At 43.3% G+C, this 20,557-nt stretch overlaps 1 protein-coding gene and 1 long non-coding RNA gene across 2 annotated transcripts; both read right to left on the reverse strand.

Moving 5' to 3' along the window:
- Positions 1-3,144: 3,144 nt before the first annotated feature.
- Positions 3,145-3,701, reverse strand: LOC120438373. Its single transcript, XR_005611851.1, has 2 exons — positions 3,604-3,701; positions 3,145-3,276 (listed from the first exon to the last, which is right to left on the reverse strand). It is a non-coding gene; the product is annotated as an uncharacterized LOC120438373 (long non-coding RNA).
- A 12,546-nt stretch (positions 3,702-16,247) lies between these two features.
- LOC120438318 (V-set domain-containing T-cell activation inhibitor 1-like) lies at positions 16,248-18,545 on the reverse strand. Its single transcript, XM_039608740.1, has 4 exons — positions 18,391-18,545; positions 17,729-18,070; positions 17,145-17,489; positions 16,248-16,909 (listed from the first exon to the last, which is right to left on the reverse strand). The coding sequence occupies exons 1-4, from the start codon at positions 18,458-18,460 to the stop codon at positions 16,899-16,901; spliced, it is 768 nt and encodes a 255-aa protein (XP_039464674.1). The 5' UTR covers positions 18,461-18,545; the 3' UTR covers positions 16,248-16,898.
- Between the last annotated feature and the right edge of the window lie 2,012 nt (positions 18,546-20,557).

Raw genomic sequence — 20,557 nt, forward strand, 5'->3', positions numbered from 1 at the left:
AATGGGAGGACCTGCCATTCATAAACAGCCACAGGTGCCTCAGGGTGCAGATCCCGCCACACAAACCGCAGGAGGGGACGGTCCTCGGGAAGAAGGCGAATCTGGTGGAACATACCTTTAATGTCACCACTAATGGCTACGGCATGCTCTCGAAAGCGAAGAAGGACACCAAGGAGCGATGCGCTCAGGGTAGGCCCAGGTAGAAGATGTTCGTTGAGGGCTTGACCTTGGAACTGGAACGAACAGTTAAACACAAGGCGATCTTTGCCATTGTGGCTAACAAGGTGGCGAGGGATATACCATGACTCATCTGCTTGAGCAACCTCAGAGGGGGACACCTTCACCACCGAACCGGCCTGGACCAACTTCTCTATTTCTGCCCTGTAGATCTTAGCTCGTCCTGGATCTTCCTGAAGCCTTCTCTCCACACTTCTCAAACTAGGAATAACTGCGCTAGGGCTAGCTTTAAGGTGTGGCATGTTCTGGCGGCGAAGGAGGGGGGTGGCATAGCGTTGGATGCCCTCGACTTCTACACGGACCGTCTTCTACTCTAGCAGGCTAACTGCATAATTATCTTCTCTTGAACGGGTAACCACCTTGCCTTCCGGCACTGGGACGACATCTACCTGCCATAACTTCTCTACATGTTTGAGTAGCTCACTCACCTGGGGAGGAATGGCGGTCGTGAAGAGGCACTGTTGTGGCAGCGAGGATGAACCGATAAGGCTGGAGGGACCCTGTAGTGTCCACCCTAACCTGGTGCGCATAGCAGCGGGACCACCCGGTGGACCAAGACGGACAGCTTCAGTTGGAGTGATGAGCTGTGGATGGTCACTGCCAATGAGAAGGAGAGGTTTGACCTTCTTGAAGGATTGGAGAGGCAGGCCTCTGAGGTGTCTGTACTTCCGCTGCAAGGACTCCACAGGGTAGCTGTGCTCTGCTAGGTCGATGCGGGTGGCGGTGAAGGCATTATGGACCTTATACTGCTGCTTAGGTTTGCCACCAGGGGAGATCTCGAAGGAGACACACGACCCATGTAAAGTCTGCACATCTTGCCTTATAGTGCGCAACGGAAGTGTCTCTGGGGTGCCTTGAAGGTCAAGCTTCTGAGCAGCGGCGGGTAGCAGCATAGTCCTCTCTGACCCATCATCCAAAACCGCATGAGTGCTCAGAGTCTTGCCATTATGGTGAAGGACGACTGGGACAACCTTTAACAGGACTTGGCCGCTCTCTATAGGACGATCGAGGTACAGGACGCCCGTAGGATTCTCACCTTCTCGTGGGGGAACAGACGCTGGGCCAGGGGTCTTTAAGGGCTTCGAATTCATGTCGTGAAGGACCTGCAGATGGTGACCCTGACACAGGCTGCAGGGTTTCTTGAGGGTGCACTGGGCTGCCTGATGGGAACGAGCGCAACGCCAGCACCTCTTGTTGGTCTTTATCCAGTCTGTGAGCTGTTCGCGACTCAGCTTAACGACCTCTGGACACTGACTCAGGTGATGGGCACGGTTATCGCAAAAGGCACAGTAGGGCTGCTGCCTAGCTTTGTTTGGAGTGGTACCTAGTGACCTGGGTGAGGTCTCTGCACCGTGAAGAACCGTAACAGGGCGCCTACTTGGTCTGACGTCAGGCTTCTCACTGGTGATCGTTGGAGTGGGCAAACCATCATAGCCCTGACACCAAGATTCGTACTTTAACCAGGTAGCCAGGTCGTCCAGGGTGTAAGCCTGACCAGAATGGTTGTACATGCACCGACGGAAATCAGCTCTTTGCTCTGCAGGAAGCTTACCAAGGAGTCGAGCCACATGGGAGCCACACTGGAGTTCGACCTCCCCATCAGGGCCTAAAGTCTTCAGCATGCCCACGAGCGACTGGATGTGGAGAGAGAATCGCTCAAATGCGGCTGCATCCCCTTGGCGGATGTCAGGTGAGTCCATGACAGCAGCAATTCTTCTCAGGGCAAGCTGGTGGGGCTGCCCAAGCCGGTCGTTAAGAGCATTCATGGTGTCACTGAAGGGCGTGGCAGAGTGGAGGTAAGCGTCCGCTATCAACTTTGCTTCCTCCAGGTGTAGGTGATCTAACAAGACTTGGTACCTGAAGAGCTCTGAACTCTCCGGGGGCAGTAAGTTCTCTAGCGCCATCTTCAGATGAGCGAATTCCCCAGGATCACGACGTGTGAGCTTGGGAATGCTCGGACGAGGCCCCCTGTAGGTCATATCCGGGGCCGCTGCTAAGCCGGAGGGTCTATGCATCTGGGAGGCTGAGAAAGGAGTGGATGGGGACGGAGTCGGAGCTGGCAGTGGTTTCAATGGAGGGGGGTGTGCCCTCGGAGGCGGCGCTGGAGGGTGAGTGGGCCTCGGCTGAGGAGAAGTGAACCTCGGCCTAGATTCAGGTGGGGGGATGATCTGGCCCTCCTGTGCAGTCATAGACTCCCTCTTCAGAGCCTGGAGCTCTTTGATCATCGTGTCGATGCGGTCTGTGACTGGGTTCTGACTGGAGACAGGTTCCTCCTTGAACACAACCGGAGGAGGTGGTGGAGGCCAGTCCTCTTCCTCCTCAGCAGGAGGTGGCTGGAGATGAACAGCAGGGGCTCTGGGCGGTGGACTGAGCTGCAGACTCTCTGCACGGTCCAGCAGCTGCAGCAAACTAGCATGAATGGCCTGGAAATCAGCTAGCCCGGCTCTCATCTGGTCATGGGACTGCTGGAACAGGAACCTCTCACGTTGCATATCTGCTAACTCTGCCCTCAATGGGGTGACATGGCCATGTGGGCGGTCATCAGGGGTGTCAGACGGAGGATGGTGGGGAGAACGGGTGTCGCCTCCTGTCTCACTTTCTTCCTGGTAACCTGCACCAAGCCCGGGGAAGTCAGTCTCATAAGCTTCATAGCGGAGGGGACGGCGTACATTACGCCTTGCTGGCGCCGCACCAAGGGCTGAGAAATTCTGAATATCATCCATCTTGTTAGGGTAGAAGCAGCTTACATCCGGCTCGAAGGACCACTAATGTTGGGTAGATAACCCGGAATGGGAGGACTGTAAGGTGTTGATTCGGGTTTGCAGCCACCACTCCCCGGAGTGTCGGCCAGAACACTACTCTAGGCCCGGATGGATATTCAGGAAGGAGACAATGAGGACACTGAGGATGGTTTAGACGCTTGTATTGCCTTCACACGGTCAGAGGTAACAGGCTTGCCAGAGGAGCAGGTGTTACATACAAGTTTAGGTGCATCGGTGTGGATATGAGCGGGTGTGTGTGGGTGTGTGTGTGTGGTCTCTGAAATGAACAGAAAGAAAATAGTACATCACTGAAATGTTCACAATAGTAACTCAGAGTACATCAACAGAAACACAGGTGGGAAATAAACTAACATCCCCTTTGCTACCATAAGCCATCTATTGCCCACATCTCACATATAAACCCACCGAGCTAACCCAGCACACAGCTATCCCCAATCACACGGCAGGAGAGCTAGCCTAGCTTAGCTTAGCTTCGCTTAGCACTCGCTAGCAACATAGACAGAAGCATAGTCATTTCCCCTCTAACTTCGATTACAGTCACAAATGCATCTTATCCCCACATCCTCACACATCACAGACTTACGTTGCTCAGTAACGCACACTTCTCACGAAATGACCACTTCTCCGCCGGTAATCGGGAGCGGAAACGCTCATATATCTCACCCACGTATCTCCCTGCCCGAATCCTCTCCCATACAAAGCGGTGGGGTGACCTCTACTGGCCACTCTAAGAACTACAGGTGAACAACTGAACAGAATAAAACTCACAACTACAGGGGCCTTTTGTACAAACGCAGATAAACACAGATTAACGCAGAGGTACACAGACGAGCCGACAACGAGCACAGACCGACACCGACTAAATATACACACACAAGGTAATCAGGTAATCACACACAGGAGGGGAGAACAGCTGATCCTAATACACACGATGACTGGAGGACACAAGCTGAACACAATGACAACAGACACAGACCTTCAGAATAGAACAGGAAATCCAGAACACGAGCCTTCAAAGTAAAACAGGAAACACACAGACTGATTTACAACACAAACACAGGGACATGAATAGAGCACTGAGGACAGACACAGGTAGGGCTGATGAAACACTAAACTTCAGGTTCAACCCTAAACTAATACAAAATCAGAATAAACACAAGGCACAAAAGGAACTTCAAGGAAACACAAAACGCTGGGTCAACGACCCAGGATCATGACAGAAAACCTGCGTTGCGCACAAAATTTAACCTGAATTGAAATTAAAATAAATATGCTAACAATTCATTCTGTTTTGCAGTGTGAGTCAGTAAGTGACCGGTGACTGGCTGCCAATGATGCAATTCACATTCGTATATATGCAGCTAATCAACGTCATTGACAGGCTATGACAGCGTCCTTATGTGCCGACACCGGTGTTTTAGCTAGCAAAGTGGCGTGGCTGATGTGGAGTGAAGCCACGTTAATGACAACGTGTACAACCATTGGAGATGTGAGCAGGACAGACGGAACAATTGGCGGAAAAAGTGTGGACTTTATACCGGTTTTTAAATTGTGTTGAGAGGCCACGTAAAACCAGAGTTATGATAAAAAATATCTGCAATGTTTGTTTTTCCTGAATCCTATCGTCTTTCAGGAAGAAACGGTAAAAACTGTGTTTTTTAAGAAAAACGCTCGAAAGCACTCTCCGCCTGTGAGCAAACCCCCCCCCCTTTCCTTTTGGTGGAAAAATGTACCATGTCGACCAATCAAAAAATGATATGGCAACGTGGCATCTAGTTGTTTAGGGAGGGGAAGTTTTATGAGTGACTGCGGTGTTTTGAGATGTGAGAGATTTGCGACGTTTAGTGTGTTTGGAGTCTAAATCTCCAAAAGTTGATTCTGTTCATCTGGACCAGGGGTAGGCAACCTTTATAATGACGAGTGCCATTTAAAATTTCCTCAGAGGTCAGTGTGCCATATGATTGCATTGGCAATAAATTTAATAACGCTCTATATTAACGGTTACACACTATATAGAACCACTTTATAGAATTATATTTGTTCGCAGATGTTGGCAGCTATCAGCAAATAGTTACCAGCTATTTCAAAACAAAAAAAAGACACTTTTATTAATAACAAGAACTCCATAACAGCAAATGAACTGTACAACAGAAAATACAAATGCTATTTATGGTCTCCTCACAACAATGATAAGAAAAATAAACTGGGCCAATATGGCATGTCTGTTAATACAGAGACACACATGTTAATGTGATCTCTGGTCTCCCACTCGGAGACACAGGTCTCCGAGTGTCCAGCATTCAGACGGCTACCTGAGGACACTCATGTGAGAGAAAATCTGCTCACACAGATATGTAGAACCAAATACTGTCAATAAGGCCTCTGCAATGTTCTGAAGACAGATAAACTTGTCAGGTAGTGATGTCCAGCAGGTGAAAATGAAACTCCATGAACACACACTTATGGATTCCAGCTGCTTCGATGTTATATGTATGATTTCTATACATTTTATGTCAGATAAAAACTTTGGTTGTAAGCTCCTTCATTCAGAGATGGTCTTTCCCTTTTCACGTAAATGGCCTCCTTGACTCCGCGCTCAAACCAGCGTTCCTCCCTGTCCAGGATGTGTACATCCTCATCATTGAAAGAGTGTCCACTGGCCTGGAGTAAATAGACTGCAGAGTCCTGGCCTGGAGTCTAAAGTTAATGTGTTGTCTTGTGTAGGTACTGTGTAGTGTAGTCAATAGTTTTGTTGTGCATGTCAGAACAATGAGGCGACTGCTGAATGTTACAGGAGTGATACATCTCCTGTTGTCAGGCCTGCAGGTATCCGGCTGTTGTTCTCCTTTATTTCATAGTGGACAGAAATTATTTTTTGGAGTGGCACAAATAATTTGTGTGGTGTCAAATTTGATGCAGAACAGCTGATTGTTCTGTAAATATTTTGAAATGTTTATATAAAAAATGCATTGGGTGCATTTTTAGGTAGATAGCAGAAAAAAACTTTTTTGAAGAAGTAACTATTAGGGGTGCAACGATACTCGTATCGATATTGAACCGTTCGATACAGTGCTTTCGGTTCGGTAGGCATATGTATCGAACAATACAAAATTTTTTATTTATTTTATCAACTTTTCTTCTGACGATGCTGTCTGTGTTGAGCGCTCAGTGGATCTGCGTTCAACTACTCCGCCTAGGCTGCACTGTCGAGCGCAGATCCACTGAGTGCAGCGCAAGCTAGCAAGACAGAAGCTAAGCTCGTTGCAACATGGCAACTGCCTCAACGCTACCCGAAATTGAACCTCCCTCATTCAGATCTGGCGTTTGGAACTATCTTGGTTTTCATGTGAAGCATGACCCTGATGGTAAGCGCGTCATGGACAAAAGTAAAACAGTATGTCGGATGTCCCACGCAATGCTCAATTGGTGGTGTTGGGGTTATATTTTATTATTGTCATTTGTATTAAGAAATATTTAACCATATATGCTTAGAGGTGTATAATCGATTGTGTAGTGATAGGATGTGTGATCTTCGGTAGGCTGTAAAAGGCTTTGTGTGCATTCCAGAGGACTCTGGTTTTCACACCCACATTTTGGGAGCATGGGAGAGGTCGTACCTTGTCTTATTGTTTTATGGTAGGATAAACGTATCTATGTCTGTTTTAGGCTAAGTGCCTTTTGTTTAGATGGACGGCTTTGGGGAGTCTTCCTGGGGTCACATCTTGACCCCACACACACACATATACACACACACACACACACACACACACACACACACACACACACACACACACACAAGGTATGTAAGATGTTATATGTTAATGACCCTATGCATATTCATGTAACCATAATAAAAGGAGTGCTATGGGGAACCTGGCTGAGAGTCTGACAGAGGTCAAGTGGTGGAACGACACTTGGCTCCAGGCAGGTCTCCCTCATGCATGAGTAACACAACGAACTTTGCCTACTTGTGTCTTGTTATTTGCTGTGTAGCAAATTGTCCTGAACGTTCCAGCGAATAGGTTTATGCTACAAACCTATCATTAATTGGTCCTTCTTGAGCCGGATCCTTGGAATCGACGTTCACCGAGGGGAAAAGGGACACGCCGAAAGACTGACGTCAGCCAGGACTTATAGAGGTCCTGCAGCAAAGACCCGAGGCATGCGAATTCGTCATCGGGCCGGTGGATTAGCCGTCTGTTTTTTTCTCCTCGATGGATGACGATTGACGGGATCTGGCGGGACTGACGCTACACGCAATGAGCAACACCAAGTAAGTTGGAGAGTGACTCTATAACTGCGGAATTGGGTTTGTGTCCTGAGAAGGGGTGTGTGTGTCCCGAGTGTCCGGTGTGTGTCCGAGGTTTTGGTAAAACCGCCCTGGGCTTTTGTCCCGAGACTGGGTGTGGGTCCCGAGCGTCCGGTGTGTGTCCGAAGTCTTAGTGAAATCGCCCTGGGGTTGTGTCCCGAGCGTCCCGGTGTGAGCCTGGAGTAGGCCTAGTTTGTTTTGTTGTTGTTGTTGTTGTTGTGTGAGTGTGTTTGTGTGAGTGGGTGCGGAGCAGAACACGCGGTCTGTGACGTCAGCTGTTGTTGTTATTATGGGTTCCCAAGCAACCAAGAGTGCGTCAGAGGGTGACGAGAAGTATATGATGAAATTCGCTCCTGGAAGCATAAAGTATTTAGGACATTGGCGCAAGAAATATGATTTTGAAGGTAAATTGGTTGTAGGACAATGTCAAATGTTAGTAGACCAGTTGACAGTAAAGGCAGCTTGTGCAGGCGCAGAAAAGACAGGAGGCGGTGAACGCGAAGAGAGCAGCTTTGCACACATTAGCTGTGAAACCTGAAGATGAGACGGTGCAGTCTACTTCAGTGGTGCTGACATTAAGGGACCAACAGCGTAGAGCAGCATTGGAGAGGGAGAGAGAGGCCAGAGAGGAGGAAGAAAAGCAGGAGCAGGAAAAGAGAGAGAGAGAGGAGGAGGATAGAGTGCGACAGGAGTTTGGGGATGCCGCAGCACAATATTTAAGCCCTTATAACACTAGATCCAAAACTACAAGGGATGAGACGGGTGCAGCTGGCATGCCTGTCTACCCTGTCCTAGATACCTTTCCCATGGTGGAGGTCGCGAATCCCCATTTTGGTGTTGAAGGTGACCGAAGCCGCGTGATTTGTGTTTACAGGCCATGGACTGAATCTGAATGTGCAGAAGCATGTAAAGGTTTAGGAGACCCGTTGACTAATGTTGATGAATTTATCGCCCGACACAAGCAGCTCTGCTCCTCGTACCGCTTAAACGGTCAGGAAACAGAAGCCACTTTTAGGAAGTGTCTCACATATAACTGGGCTCGGGTGCGAGGCACCTACACAGGGAGGGATGGTAATACCATCCTACCCTATGGCCATGACAATTTAAAAGGCCATCAGAACGATGGTACTGCAGAATAGGCTGACCCTGGACTTGATAACAGCATCACAAGGAGGAGTGTGTAAGCTCATTGGAGAGACATGTTGTACATTTATCCCAGATGGATACACGACTGGAGGAGACATCTATGAAGCACTGCAGAACTTAACTGCTCTGCAGAAATATGTGGCAGACCACACATCAGGAGGAGATGCGTCACAAGGCTGGATAGCCTGGTTGACATCTGGACCATGGTGGAATATGTTCTTAAAGTTTTTGACTCCCATTCTTACATTAGTGGCGTTGTTTTGCTTGTTTACAGGTTGCATTTTGCCATGTGTAAGATCGATGGTGAATAAAATGATTGCTAACACTTTTACCAACTACATACTGTTGCAGCAGAGTGACATGGATGCTAAGGCTAATGTGTGTGTGAAATGAAGCCTGCACTGAAAATGTTGACAAGTGGTGTAGAGCTGATGATATATATATATATATATATATATATATATATATATATATATATATATATATATATATATACGTATAGCCTTAAAAAAATGACAATACAGGGTGGTGATGTTGGGGTTATATTTTATTATTGTCATTTGTATTAAGAAATATTTAACCATATATGCTTAGAGGTGTATAATCGATTGTGTAGTGATAGGATGTGTGATCTTCGGTAGGCTGTAAAAGGCTTTGTGTGCATTCCAGAGGACCCTGGTTTTCACACCCACATTTTGGGAGCATGGGAGAGGTCGTACCTCTTCTTATTGTTTTATGGTAGGATAAACGTGTCTATATCTGTTTTAGTCTAAGTGCCTTTTGTTTAGATGGACGGCTTTGGGGAGTCTTCCTGGGGTCACATCTTGACCCCACACACACACACACACACACACACAAGGTATGTAAGATGTTATATGTTAATGACCCTATGCATATTCATGTAACCATAATAAAAGGAGTGCTATGGGGAACCTGGCTGAGAGTCTGACAGAGGTCAAGTGGGTGGAACGACACTTGGCTCCAGGCAGGTCTCCCTCATGCATGAGTAACACAACGAACTTTGCCTACTTGTGTCTTGTTATTTGCTGTGTAGCAAATTGTCCCGAACGTTCCAGCGAATAGGTTTATGCTACAAACCTATCAGGTGGGAACTAGTGCGTTAGTGCAGTTAGCCTGTTAACGTGTTGACGCCGTCCAGCCCCACGCACGGGGCGATCCGCGGTAACTCGTTAACGGAGATTTGCCGCTTTATGGCGTTAATGTCATTTTAACGAGATTAACGCTGACAGCACTAGTAGGAACACAACACCGACATCATCCTAGTGCAAAGACAAGTGGAAGCAGACAAAAACAACAAGCACGCATGCTACAAACTTTGTTGTTTCAGCAACATTAAATTTGAAAACTGTACTTTTGAGTTAAAATATATATTTATAATTTTAATAAATGAAAAATTAAAAAGGCATGAACATTTTTTTGTATCGAAAAAATATCGAACCGTGACACCAAAGTATTGAACCGAACCGAACCGTGAATTTTGTGTTGTTTTGTTGCAACCCTAGTAACTATATAATTAATTGCCCAACATTGGTCATTATATACTGTATTTCACAGACAGAGTTACAGGACTCTCTCCCAGACCACAGACTTATAATACAAGTCAGAGCTTTATAAAAAAATAAAGAAGAAGAAAAAAAAGAAAAAAAAGAAAGTTGTCTTTTCAAAATTGGAGTTCAATTTATTTTTACTTCCAATAGTGTTAACATACTGCACATGGACAAGATTTTTTTTTTGTTTTCATTGTAAGTGGGCTAAAGCAGTTAATTAAAAGTAGGCTAACATAAATGTAAATGCTGTAATTTGATTATTTTAATAAACCATGTAACTTGGATGGATTCGATGCTTTCGTGACCACAGTGCACACGTCTAATGTTGCTCACAGTGGTCCAAGGGATCGCTCAGGGAGTTTGTGGACACATGAAAAATTAGAGGGAACACTGTATACTGACACAGACATACAAACATACACAGACATACTCACTCTCACCCACACGTGTACAGTTCATTGATCATTAATATGCAAACTGTCATGACCATTGATCATGAACCACCGATCATTGATCAAATAGAATATATGTAATAATAATGTAAACTGAAGGTTAAACACTTTCATTTAGTAAGAAGTGTTCATTACATTACATTCATTAATTTTGCTGTTATTTCTGAGCATTTCTCGTTTGGCGCTTGACGGAGGTGATCGCATTTTCTCCTTCTCCCTTATATTTCCTGCTTGCTTCTCATGTCTTTTGTATAGTCTTGCTTATGTCTTACCCTCAGAGAGTCTCCCAGATTTAACAGAATTCTCCCTTAGACAACAAGACTGTTGTTGTGACTCTCTGTCCACATCCTTCAAGGCCATCCGCCTGTTAACTTTTGCCTAACCAGGCGAAAGGACACTTTTTCTTGGCTGAACATTAGATTCGAATGAACCTTCGAAGCTTATGTCTTCTGTGTTGACGATGTGATGATTCATGTGCTATTGTCTAGCCTGTCTAGCATGCTCTCTGCAGTTGAAAATTACTTTCCCCTTTCTTTCTTTTCCTCTTATTTATTTCTTTTTGTCTACTTAGTTAGTTTTTTAGTTTATACTTCTTGTGTAGTCGAGAAGTTTTTAGCCGTGTTTGGATACGAAACTCCGTGTAAAACAACTGAGATGACCGCGACGCCACGCTGTTTTCATCCCCCTATCATACGCTGCTACTCCCTTTATTCTATTGCACAATACTTGTCACTTTCTAGAACCGCCTGCACTGATAGTTAAGTTATTTATTCACCAGGATATAGTTATGTATATTACTTTGTTAGTGCAAGACATAGTATCGGATAACTCTATCCTACTGTATATTACTGTACACTATTCTTATTGTATATATTGTATATCTTATATCTATTTCACCTGTTCCTCTGTCTCTCCTGCTGCTTTGAGCATGTACATGACAAAAGAATTTCCCTCGGGATAAATAAAGTTGTTCTTATTCTTATTCTTATTCTTATTCTTATTGTGACAGGTGGAGGGATTACTGAATATAAAAGGGTTCAGTTAATACTAATTCATATCAGTTGATATAAGGACAAAAATAATGTAAATATGGTAAGAAAATGGTTAAGAGGTTATTATTTTTCATTTTATATCAATGGTTTTCATGATATTTAAGAGAACTGCAATCTGTGTCTCTATTCTCCACTAGCGGACTTTTGCACGCTTTCCTCATTGCAATAAACAACTGAATGAGAGAAGCAAGTCAAAATCACTCTCGTGATTCTTTTCCCCCTGTTTTCAGGGGTGTAACACTATGTGCTGAGTTTTTTTTTTTTTTTTCTGTTCTCAAACTGATCTCCCTGTTGGAGCTCAGTCTGGGGGGATTTCTTTTTTCTCCTCATCGTTCCTCATGTTGTCCATTTTCCATTGTTATAACTCTGACCTGTCTTACCCAGGTGATGTTTGTGTAATGTATGTATTGTTGGAAGGGTTAGATGGCGCTTGTAAGGCTGGCAGCCTTAACCCAATTTCCCTCAGGATGAATAAAGTATTATCAATCAATCAATCAATCAATCAATTTTGGCTTTTGTTGTAAAAATGTAAATGTAAGTAGCAGTAGCAACATTAAAGACAAATGTACTTAATGTTTGTAAACCCCTCCCCTGTCCCACTCAATCACTAACAAGAAAAGAAAGAAATCTACCTCTGATTCGTTTGATTGGCTCTTCTTGATGATGTGATATTTTGATGTCACTGTACATGATGTCATCTTCAGTGATGATGTTGTCTCCTCTGCTTTTTTCTTTATCTTTTTAAATGAACGGAAATAAACATAACATGATTTAAGAATCTAAATGCACGATGAAATCATGTTGAAATGTTTATCATCCAAATGTTTGTAAATGTTAACATGTCCACAGAACACAGACAGAATTTATCACCGTGAACAGTGTTGATTTAAAATCCACAGCTCCTAGTCTCACCTTCTGGTTTCCTGTGAACACATCGTCTCACCATCAGGACCAGTAACACTAGTAGAACCACAACACAGACTGATCCCACACATGACAACACAGAGAGAACAGAAGTAGGTGTGGATGTAGGTCGGGGTGTGGGTGCAGGTGGAGGTGTGGTGGTGTGTTTGTCTAAAATAAAGCAAACACAGTCATTAAGTTGTCGTCACATTGTGAATGTTGAAAGCTGCAGAAACACAGACAGGTGAGTGTGTCACCTGTGACAGTGATCCAGCTGGATGGAGACTCTCCATGACCGCTGATGTCACACTTGTAGAGGCCTTCATCAGACCTGGAAACATGCTGGATGGTCATGTGACCTGTAGGCTGCTTCCTGATGAGGGAGCCATCTTTATAGAAAGCAGCTGGGAGGTTGGAGGGAGTGGTCTTTGTTTTACAGAGCAGAGTGACGTCATCTCCCTCCATCACAGGGAGGACAGGACTCTGCAGGATCACTGATCCACCTCAACACAGAGACAAACTACAGCATTTCATCCATTTACACACAGCTTCATCAACACTAACTCCACACACTCAGCTTACCAGTGACTGTCAGGTTAACCATGTTACTGATGGGACCCTCTGTGGACTCACACCAGTAAACTCCACTGTCCAATGTAACGATGTAGCTGATGTTGCAGGAAGAATTAGTTGAACCAGCTGGTTTTCCCCACCCATCCCCACACTGAGTCCTCTGTTCTTCAGTTGTGTTTCTCCTCAGAGTCCATCCAGCAGAGCTGTCGTCCTCCTCACAGCTCAGAGACACAAAGTCTCCTTGAAAGATCTGAGAGCTGCTGGGACTCACAGTCAGACGAGCTGTGAGGGTTAAAATGAAAAACGGATGATCTGTTAGACTTTACATTGTGAAACATGAACCCAATCAGGTCATATCAGTGAGCATTTATCAGGTTTAAACTGTGACAGAAGAAGGTTACTGACCTTGGTTTGTTGTGCAGCTCAGCAGTGAGATCAGAACTAAAGAGAAATGACACTCAGGTTGATTTGAGATGAACATAAAGAACAACTCCACACAAACAGATGACAAACACACAAACCTGTAATCTCTCTGATATATCTGCTTATTTTCTATTTGATTTCAGAAAAAAATTTCAGTAAAGTTTGACAATAGAGTAAAAAAAAAATCTATCCATCCATTCGCTTATCATTTCATAGTTCTGGGGGTGCTGGAACCTATCCCAGCTGTCATAGGGCAAGAGGCAGGGTACACCCTGGATAGGTTGCACGTCTAACACATAGAGACAGACAACTATTCACGCTCACATTCACACCTATGGATTGATCAATTGGATTAATCAATTAACCTGTCCCCATAAGCTGCATGTTTTTGGTCGGTGGGAGGAAGCCTGAGTACCCAGAGAGAACCCACACAAACTCCACACAGAAAGACCCCGGCCTGAATGTGGAATTGAACTAAAAATCTTCTTGCTGTGCGGCAACAGTGCTAACCACCGTGCCACCGTGCTGCCTAATAAAAAGTATTGACGATTGAAAAAAGAAGAAGAAAGAGCATCATTCATCCATCATTCATTCATTTTTCATCTGTTTTTTGAGGAAAATCTGGAGTCCAGCTGTCAGTGGTTGATATGTGACATGTTACTGATCAACTGAAAGTTTTCTGTGGCAAGAAACAGATTTTAAACAGTCTCTGCTCCTTTTTATTTAAAGAGCTCTTTAAACCATCAGTATTGTTACTGTAGGTGCACTGACTGCACTGTGGAGATCTAGAGAAAAATGTGCACTAATTATAAGTTACTGTTACACTGTGCAGCTGTGTCGATATAATGAGTGAATGATTTGAGCTTTTCACTGCCTGCTGTGTTTCCTCGACTCCTGAGCAAAGATAAAGAGTCAGTTCAGACCTGCAGTTGGTCCTCGTGGTGTTTTGAACTTGAATTCAGCCTGATTTGTTTTTCATGTCTTCTCCTCCATCATCAGTTATCAGGAGAGCAGACAGTCAAAGTACAAGAATTCAAACAAACACAGAGATTCTACTTACAGAGCAGACACAGCACAGATGTTTCCTTCATCGTCCTTCTCACTCATTTGAGCTTTTTTTCATTTCTGTCACTGACACCAAGTAAAGCCCGCCCTCTTCCTCTGAGCACCAGCTTTTCTATTGGTTCAAATACTCACTCTTTTGTGTAAAGACAACATATTTTAAAACTGTAAAGAGTGCCCTGTTTCTTAATACACTTCAGTCTGTTCTCAGTGATCTGTAGTTTGGTTGATGAACAAATCCATGTCCATGTAGTTACGTCCCCTCAGTGAGAGAGGCAGATATGAGCTGAAACACAGGAATCAAACCAGGGACGCTGCTGTTATGGAGCTGAACTGGAACCATTCAGACACTGAGGCCCTCTGAACACATTTTAATTACAGCTGTGCAGAGACACACTGATGACTGACTGGAACACTATGATTCACATTTTACATTAACACCATCCTCACACATGGTTTATATATGACCACTAGAGGGAGATGTTGGACTTTAAACACTAACATGGAAACAAGCAGATCATCAGTGAAACTTCTCTCATGTTGAAGGACATGAGAGGACATGTGGAGGACAGAGGAGAGAGAAGGCTGAACAGGTGATCCTTTACAGAAGCTTCTTTTCTCTTTAATGTATCAAAGAGATGTGACACACAGGTGCAGTATACAACCATGGAGGGAGGAAGACTCTTTGAACAGTGTGTCAAACTGTCTGTCCTTCAAAGTCTGTCACTTTGATCCATGTTGTGAATTTAAAGTCAGCATAAAAATCAAACATGTGATGAACACTGTAACACCTGAGATCATAAACACAGCTGTAGCTGGGCTGCACCTGTGCTCCACTTAAATCCTTGTTTCCTTGACTCCTCTCCTTACATCTCCAGTGAGAGGGAGTGAGAGGTGAGGAGTTTTGGATGCATTCTGGGGAGTAAGAAAAGGGAGCATTTAAGACAGTCAGTGAGTGTTTACATACCTGTAACTACTGACTCATGTTTCTTTGCAATTTACTGATATCAAAGTTTCATTAAAGAAAAGAAGAAATCTTTGTTTAATAAACTTCTAATAAAAAGGAAGACTTGTCCATCCTCCAGCTGTGGCCTTCTATTAAAACTGAAAGTTAAACTCTCCTGCTAAGGACACACCTGTGCTCCCCCCACTTTATCTCCTCCTTCAGACGTGGAGGCACAAACTCATCAGAGAAGAAGAAAAGCCCTCTGACTCCTCGTGTTTCAGTGTGAACCCAGTTTGAGAAAATTGGAAGAGAACCATGAATTTAGTTCAGCTAAGCAGGTGGTGAGGGAGGATGGGGGAAGAGCAGAATCAGGTTTAGTGGACAGATAAAGCTGGGTGTCATCAGCGTAACAGCGAAACTGGATATTGTATTTACGGAAGATGTGTCCAAGCGGAAGAAGATAGATAATAAAAAAGAAGGGGGACCAGGACAGATCCCTGGGGCACACCAGTGGTCAGAGGACAGGGCTGACAAGTAAAGGATTTGAACTGAACAATGTTCCCATGTTACAGTGGTGTACATCAAACAGTCTGCCGTCAGCTGTTCTACACTCTGCTCTTTGAATTTGTCTCTTTAGTTTTCAGTGTTTTACACACAGAAATGAGGCCCAGAGTTCCTGTAAATATCACAATGATCTGAAATCATTGTTACATCAAAGATTTCAGCCTGAGACTGAGGACGATGGAAACTCACGTTCACTTGTGCACATTAAAAACAGTGAAATCAAAGAACATTTAGGAGGTTTATATGAAAACCTTTATTGACACAGAAAAGCTGAAGAGAAGCAGAACATGAAGAAGTTGACATCATTCGACTTCATATGTCTGTATGTATCTACAAAGCCAGGAATATACTCTGCTGCACACTCTCGCTCTCACTGCTGATGAAATTTACATCACAGGGACCCAAACAGACACTTGAGCTGCAGCTACATGAAACTATACTTTATATACTTATATATTTGTGTTTTAGCTGAAAGATAAACTGGATTAACTTAAAGATTATGGAGATTATGCAAAGTTTACTCAAATGATAAAAATAAATTTAAAAAAACCCTCTGATGCTGAGATTATAGTTCATAAATTCATGTAACACTTCATGAACAGCCTGAAGGTGAATAAACTGTATTTCAGAGTCACTGACAGACAGCACAGACACACACTGAAAATCAAAATCACACAAAAATCAAACTCTGGATGTTTGACATCTACAGACATCTGCTTGATGTTAATGACAGAGTCTGAAGAGGTTGTTTGGTCTGTTGATCAGTAGGACACCCCGAGGCTGTTTCCTGTAGATATAAACCAAAAACAACAGCAACAAGAAGCACAACAGAAACACTCAGACCACCTTTCAGTGCAACAGATCCATCCTCTGTGTGTCCTCATGGCTGACCTGCAGGTGAGAAACAGGTGTGAGGTGTCAGCTGTCAGGTAGGTGATGAGTGAAGAACAGAACAGAATCCATTTCCTCTTCAAACTGCTGTCAGACATTATCTACTGCACTCTGATCACATCACTCAGACCAGCTGCTTTCTACAAAGTCTCATCAACATCTTTAGAAACAAACATCAACAACCAGGAAGCAGCTTCACCTCTGATCACACACACACTCAACTCTACTCACTCACCTGGAGGGATAACAGTCAGGTTGACAGTGTGGATGGGCTGAGTCTTCAAAATAGCTCTCTTCCTGCGGTTCATTCCTCTTTCAACGACACGACACTCGTATGTTCCAGCATCATTAATCGTCACATCCTTCAGAATCAAAGACACGTCTCCATCCTTCATCTGTCTGTCCAGCAGAACCACCCGGTTCTTAAAAGATGGATGATGGTTGAAGTGCTCATCCCGGTACAAAAGCACATATTTATATACCAGGTCAGCTCTGCTCCACTCTACAACTATTATCTTATTGGTGTTTGGAGCTCGACATGGCAGAATGACGTCCTGTCCGGCTGGGATTGTTTTCTGTTCTGCACAAGAAACAGCACAGAGCAGAGAGGTTAAAGGTCAAAGTAGAATTATGATTAAAAAAAAAATTCTACTTGAAATATTTTGTTCATTTCCTTTGACATTTGGCTTATAGTGAAAAACATGGACAAGCACAAAAATCAGTTTGCCCAAAAATCATCATCCACAGAACAAACAAACATCAACAACCAGGAAGCAGCTTCACCTCTGATCACACACACACTCAACTCTACTCACTCACCTGGAGGATCGATAACTCTAAGGTAGATGCTGCTGACCTTCCATGTCTGTGCTCCTTCCATGAAAACATGACACTTGTATGTTCCAGCATCATTAATCGTCACATCCTTCAGAATGAAAGACACGTCTCCATCCTTCATCTGTCTGTCCAGCAGTTCTACCCGGTTCTTAAAAAATGGATGCTGGGTGGCTGGAGCAAAATTACCATTGCGGTACAAAAGCACGTATTTATCTCCCAGGTCAGCTCTGCTCCACTTTACAACTATGATCTTCATGTTGATGTGTGGCGCTTGACATGGCAGAATGACATTATCTCCAGACTCAGCTGTGATGATTTTCTTTTCTGAAAGAGAAAACAACACAGCTTGTCCTGGATTGAAGTTTTTAGTCATGTTGGATTTAATGAACCTCTGAACATCCAGCAGGTCACCAGTGACCCACTGAGGGGGAATTTTAGCCTCATGCTAAACATGCAAAGTGTCAGAAACTACAAGATGTTAGCTTCCACAGAACAACAACATGTGCTGATAATAAGTGAACACAGATGTTAATGCCACACGGACCAACTGAATCAATCTGAAGATAACTCTTATAGAAATATTATTAACATATAAATGGGCTGATACTCTTTAGTCATCTTCAGTTTCTAACAATAAATCTTACCTGCAGAGACAAACACGAGGATGCTGAAATACAGCAAAGTGGAGCAGAGTGACGCAGTTCCAGCAGACATTTCTGTGTTTCTGTATTAAAATCAGAATCTGAGCTTCAGATGAGACTATCTGAGATGAACTTCAAGGTTCAGATGAAGCTGAAAGTTGCTGAGTGAGAGAACAGGTCTGTAACTCCACACTTAAGAGTCAGAGACGGTTGGTGGGTTGGACCAGAGCCCTCCAATGGCTGCAAACCAAAGATGCATAGATTAAGAAAACTGGAGAGTCTTTAAATAATGAAACCAAAATATTCGTACCCGTTTTTGCTAAGGGGTTAAAATGAGGACTCTTAATATATATAATTAATGAGGAATAATCTGGATTTTTGGCAGAAACATATGTAATAACAGTCATTTGGTTTTGGACACGACTGATTTTAACAGATATACACTGGATAACAGCTTTAGTGTCATTCAAGGTCATTGAGCACTTTGGATTAGGAAATTATTTATATTGTTTTTAAGTGTCATCAGTGCTTTATGTGAAGCTTAGATGATCAGTTAGGTTGGTGCATGGAGATTAGACAAAGTTTTCCTTTAAGCCTGTTTTTATTTCTTTGTGAAACAGGTTGGGTTATTTCAGATCCTACCTGAATCAGCTGGAGTATAAAAGAAAACTGTTTGCTTTTACAGGGTTGCTTTTTTTTGGGTACATCTGCGAGTTGATAGATACATTTTATTCCAGCTACATGCCTTTTGATTCTGACCCCCGGCAAAACGTAAACAAAAAACTAAGTGTATGAATAAAGGTTAAAAAGTATAAGCCAAACTCAAATCTTCTTACTTTCCAGAGGAAATATATAGTTTACTTTTTAAGTTAAAGCTCACCTGCAGACACAAACCTTGATGTACGTCCTTGATGTAAATATGTAAAAATTGTGTATGTTTCTGTTCTGTGTCTTGTGTCCTGTTTGTTTGTATCATCCTTTTTTTTGTTTTGAAATAGCTGGTAACTATTTGCTGATAGCTGCCAACATCTGCGAACAAATATAATTCTATAAAGTGGTTCTATATAGTGTGTAACTGTTAATATAGAGCGTTATTAAATTTATTGCTAATGATGCATGAAGAGGATGATGTGGACAAAATACTCATTTGCCTAATAATTCTGCACTCCCTATATGTGTCTTTCTTGCTGCTGTTACACCCAAATTTCCCCTTGTGGGACAATTAAAGGATTATTCTATTCTAAACAAAAAGTTCAGCTGATCTGACTCTTAGTTTGTTCTAAATGTCCGAGTCTGTTGGTATTTTCGTTGAATAAAATAACCCGTCTTTAATCCTGATAATATAAAATTTAGATTTTGGAAAAGTTACAGTCTTTGTTAAAAGAGCTGTCCCTCAGATGTTTACTAGGGATGGGACAGTCGATACTACTTTCCCGACTGCCTCACATCTGAAAATCAGTGAGGATGAATTCACTTTATTTTATTGTATTTTTTGAAAATTACAATAAGAAACTACATTAGCTGAAAAGAAAATATATTAGCTGACGTTAGAACTGATTTAATAGTATTTATTTATTTATTTAAGCAATAAAAACTAAACAAGACTCCAGCCTGCTCCATCAGTGATGTCAGCAAATTATTATTATGAGTCATTCTCAAAGTCTGGTTGTATAAGGCTGCTTAAATAAACATGTAGATGGTGATGCTTGAGTTCAGACTTCCATACAATGTAGCAATGCTGAAAATGAGAGTGGGAGTAGTAATAGCAGAAAGACAAAACTTTAATGATGAAGGTGCAAGGTTGCAAATTTCACCACACACACACACACACACGGAGTGGACAGCAGAGTCCACTCAGGTCCAAGTGACATAAATTTCACCATCAGACGGTGAGAACAAAGATCCATTCGTTTGAGTGTCTGTTTTCTACAACACACCAACTACAGTCCCAGTACTTGCTCTGCCAGCTTAATGCAAAGAAAAAGTAAATCCAGCCCTAAATCAACGCCTAACAGCATGTCAGCACAAGTCGGTCACAGGATTGTGCCACTTAAAGATTCCTCGACTAGTCTGGGCGAGTAACACTATGATAAAGAAAGCTATACAACAACATTCAAATGTCGGTTACAGCAGAAGATGAAAAGTTCTTTTAAAGCTGACCATCTTTTGT

Source organism: Oreochromis aureus, linkage group 3, assembly GCF_013358895.1.
Source record: "Oreochromis aureus strain Israel breed Guangdong linkage group 3, ZZ_aureus, whole genome shotgun sequence".
NCBI lineage: Eukaryota > Metazoa > Chordata > Actinopteri > Cichliformes > Cichlidae > Oreochromis > Oreochromis aureus.

Coding starts and splice junctions, on each gene's coding strand:
- LOC120438318 (XM_039608740.1), bottom strand. CDS start 18,460: ATGTCTGCTGGAACTGCGTCACTCTGCTCCACTTTGCTGTATTTCAGC. Junction 18,071..18,390: donor CCTCGTGTTTGTCTCTGCAG/GTAAGATTTATT, acceptor TTTCTCTTTCAG/AAAAGAAAATCATCACAGCT. Junction 17,490..17,728: donor TAGAGTTATCGATCCTCCAG/GTGAGTGAGTAG, acceptor TTTCTTGTGCAG/AACAGAAAACAATCCCAGCC.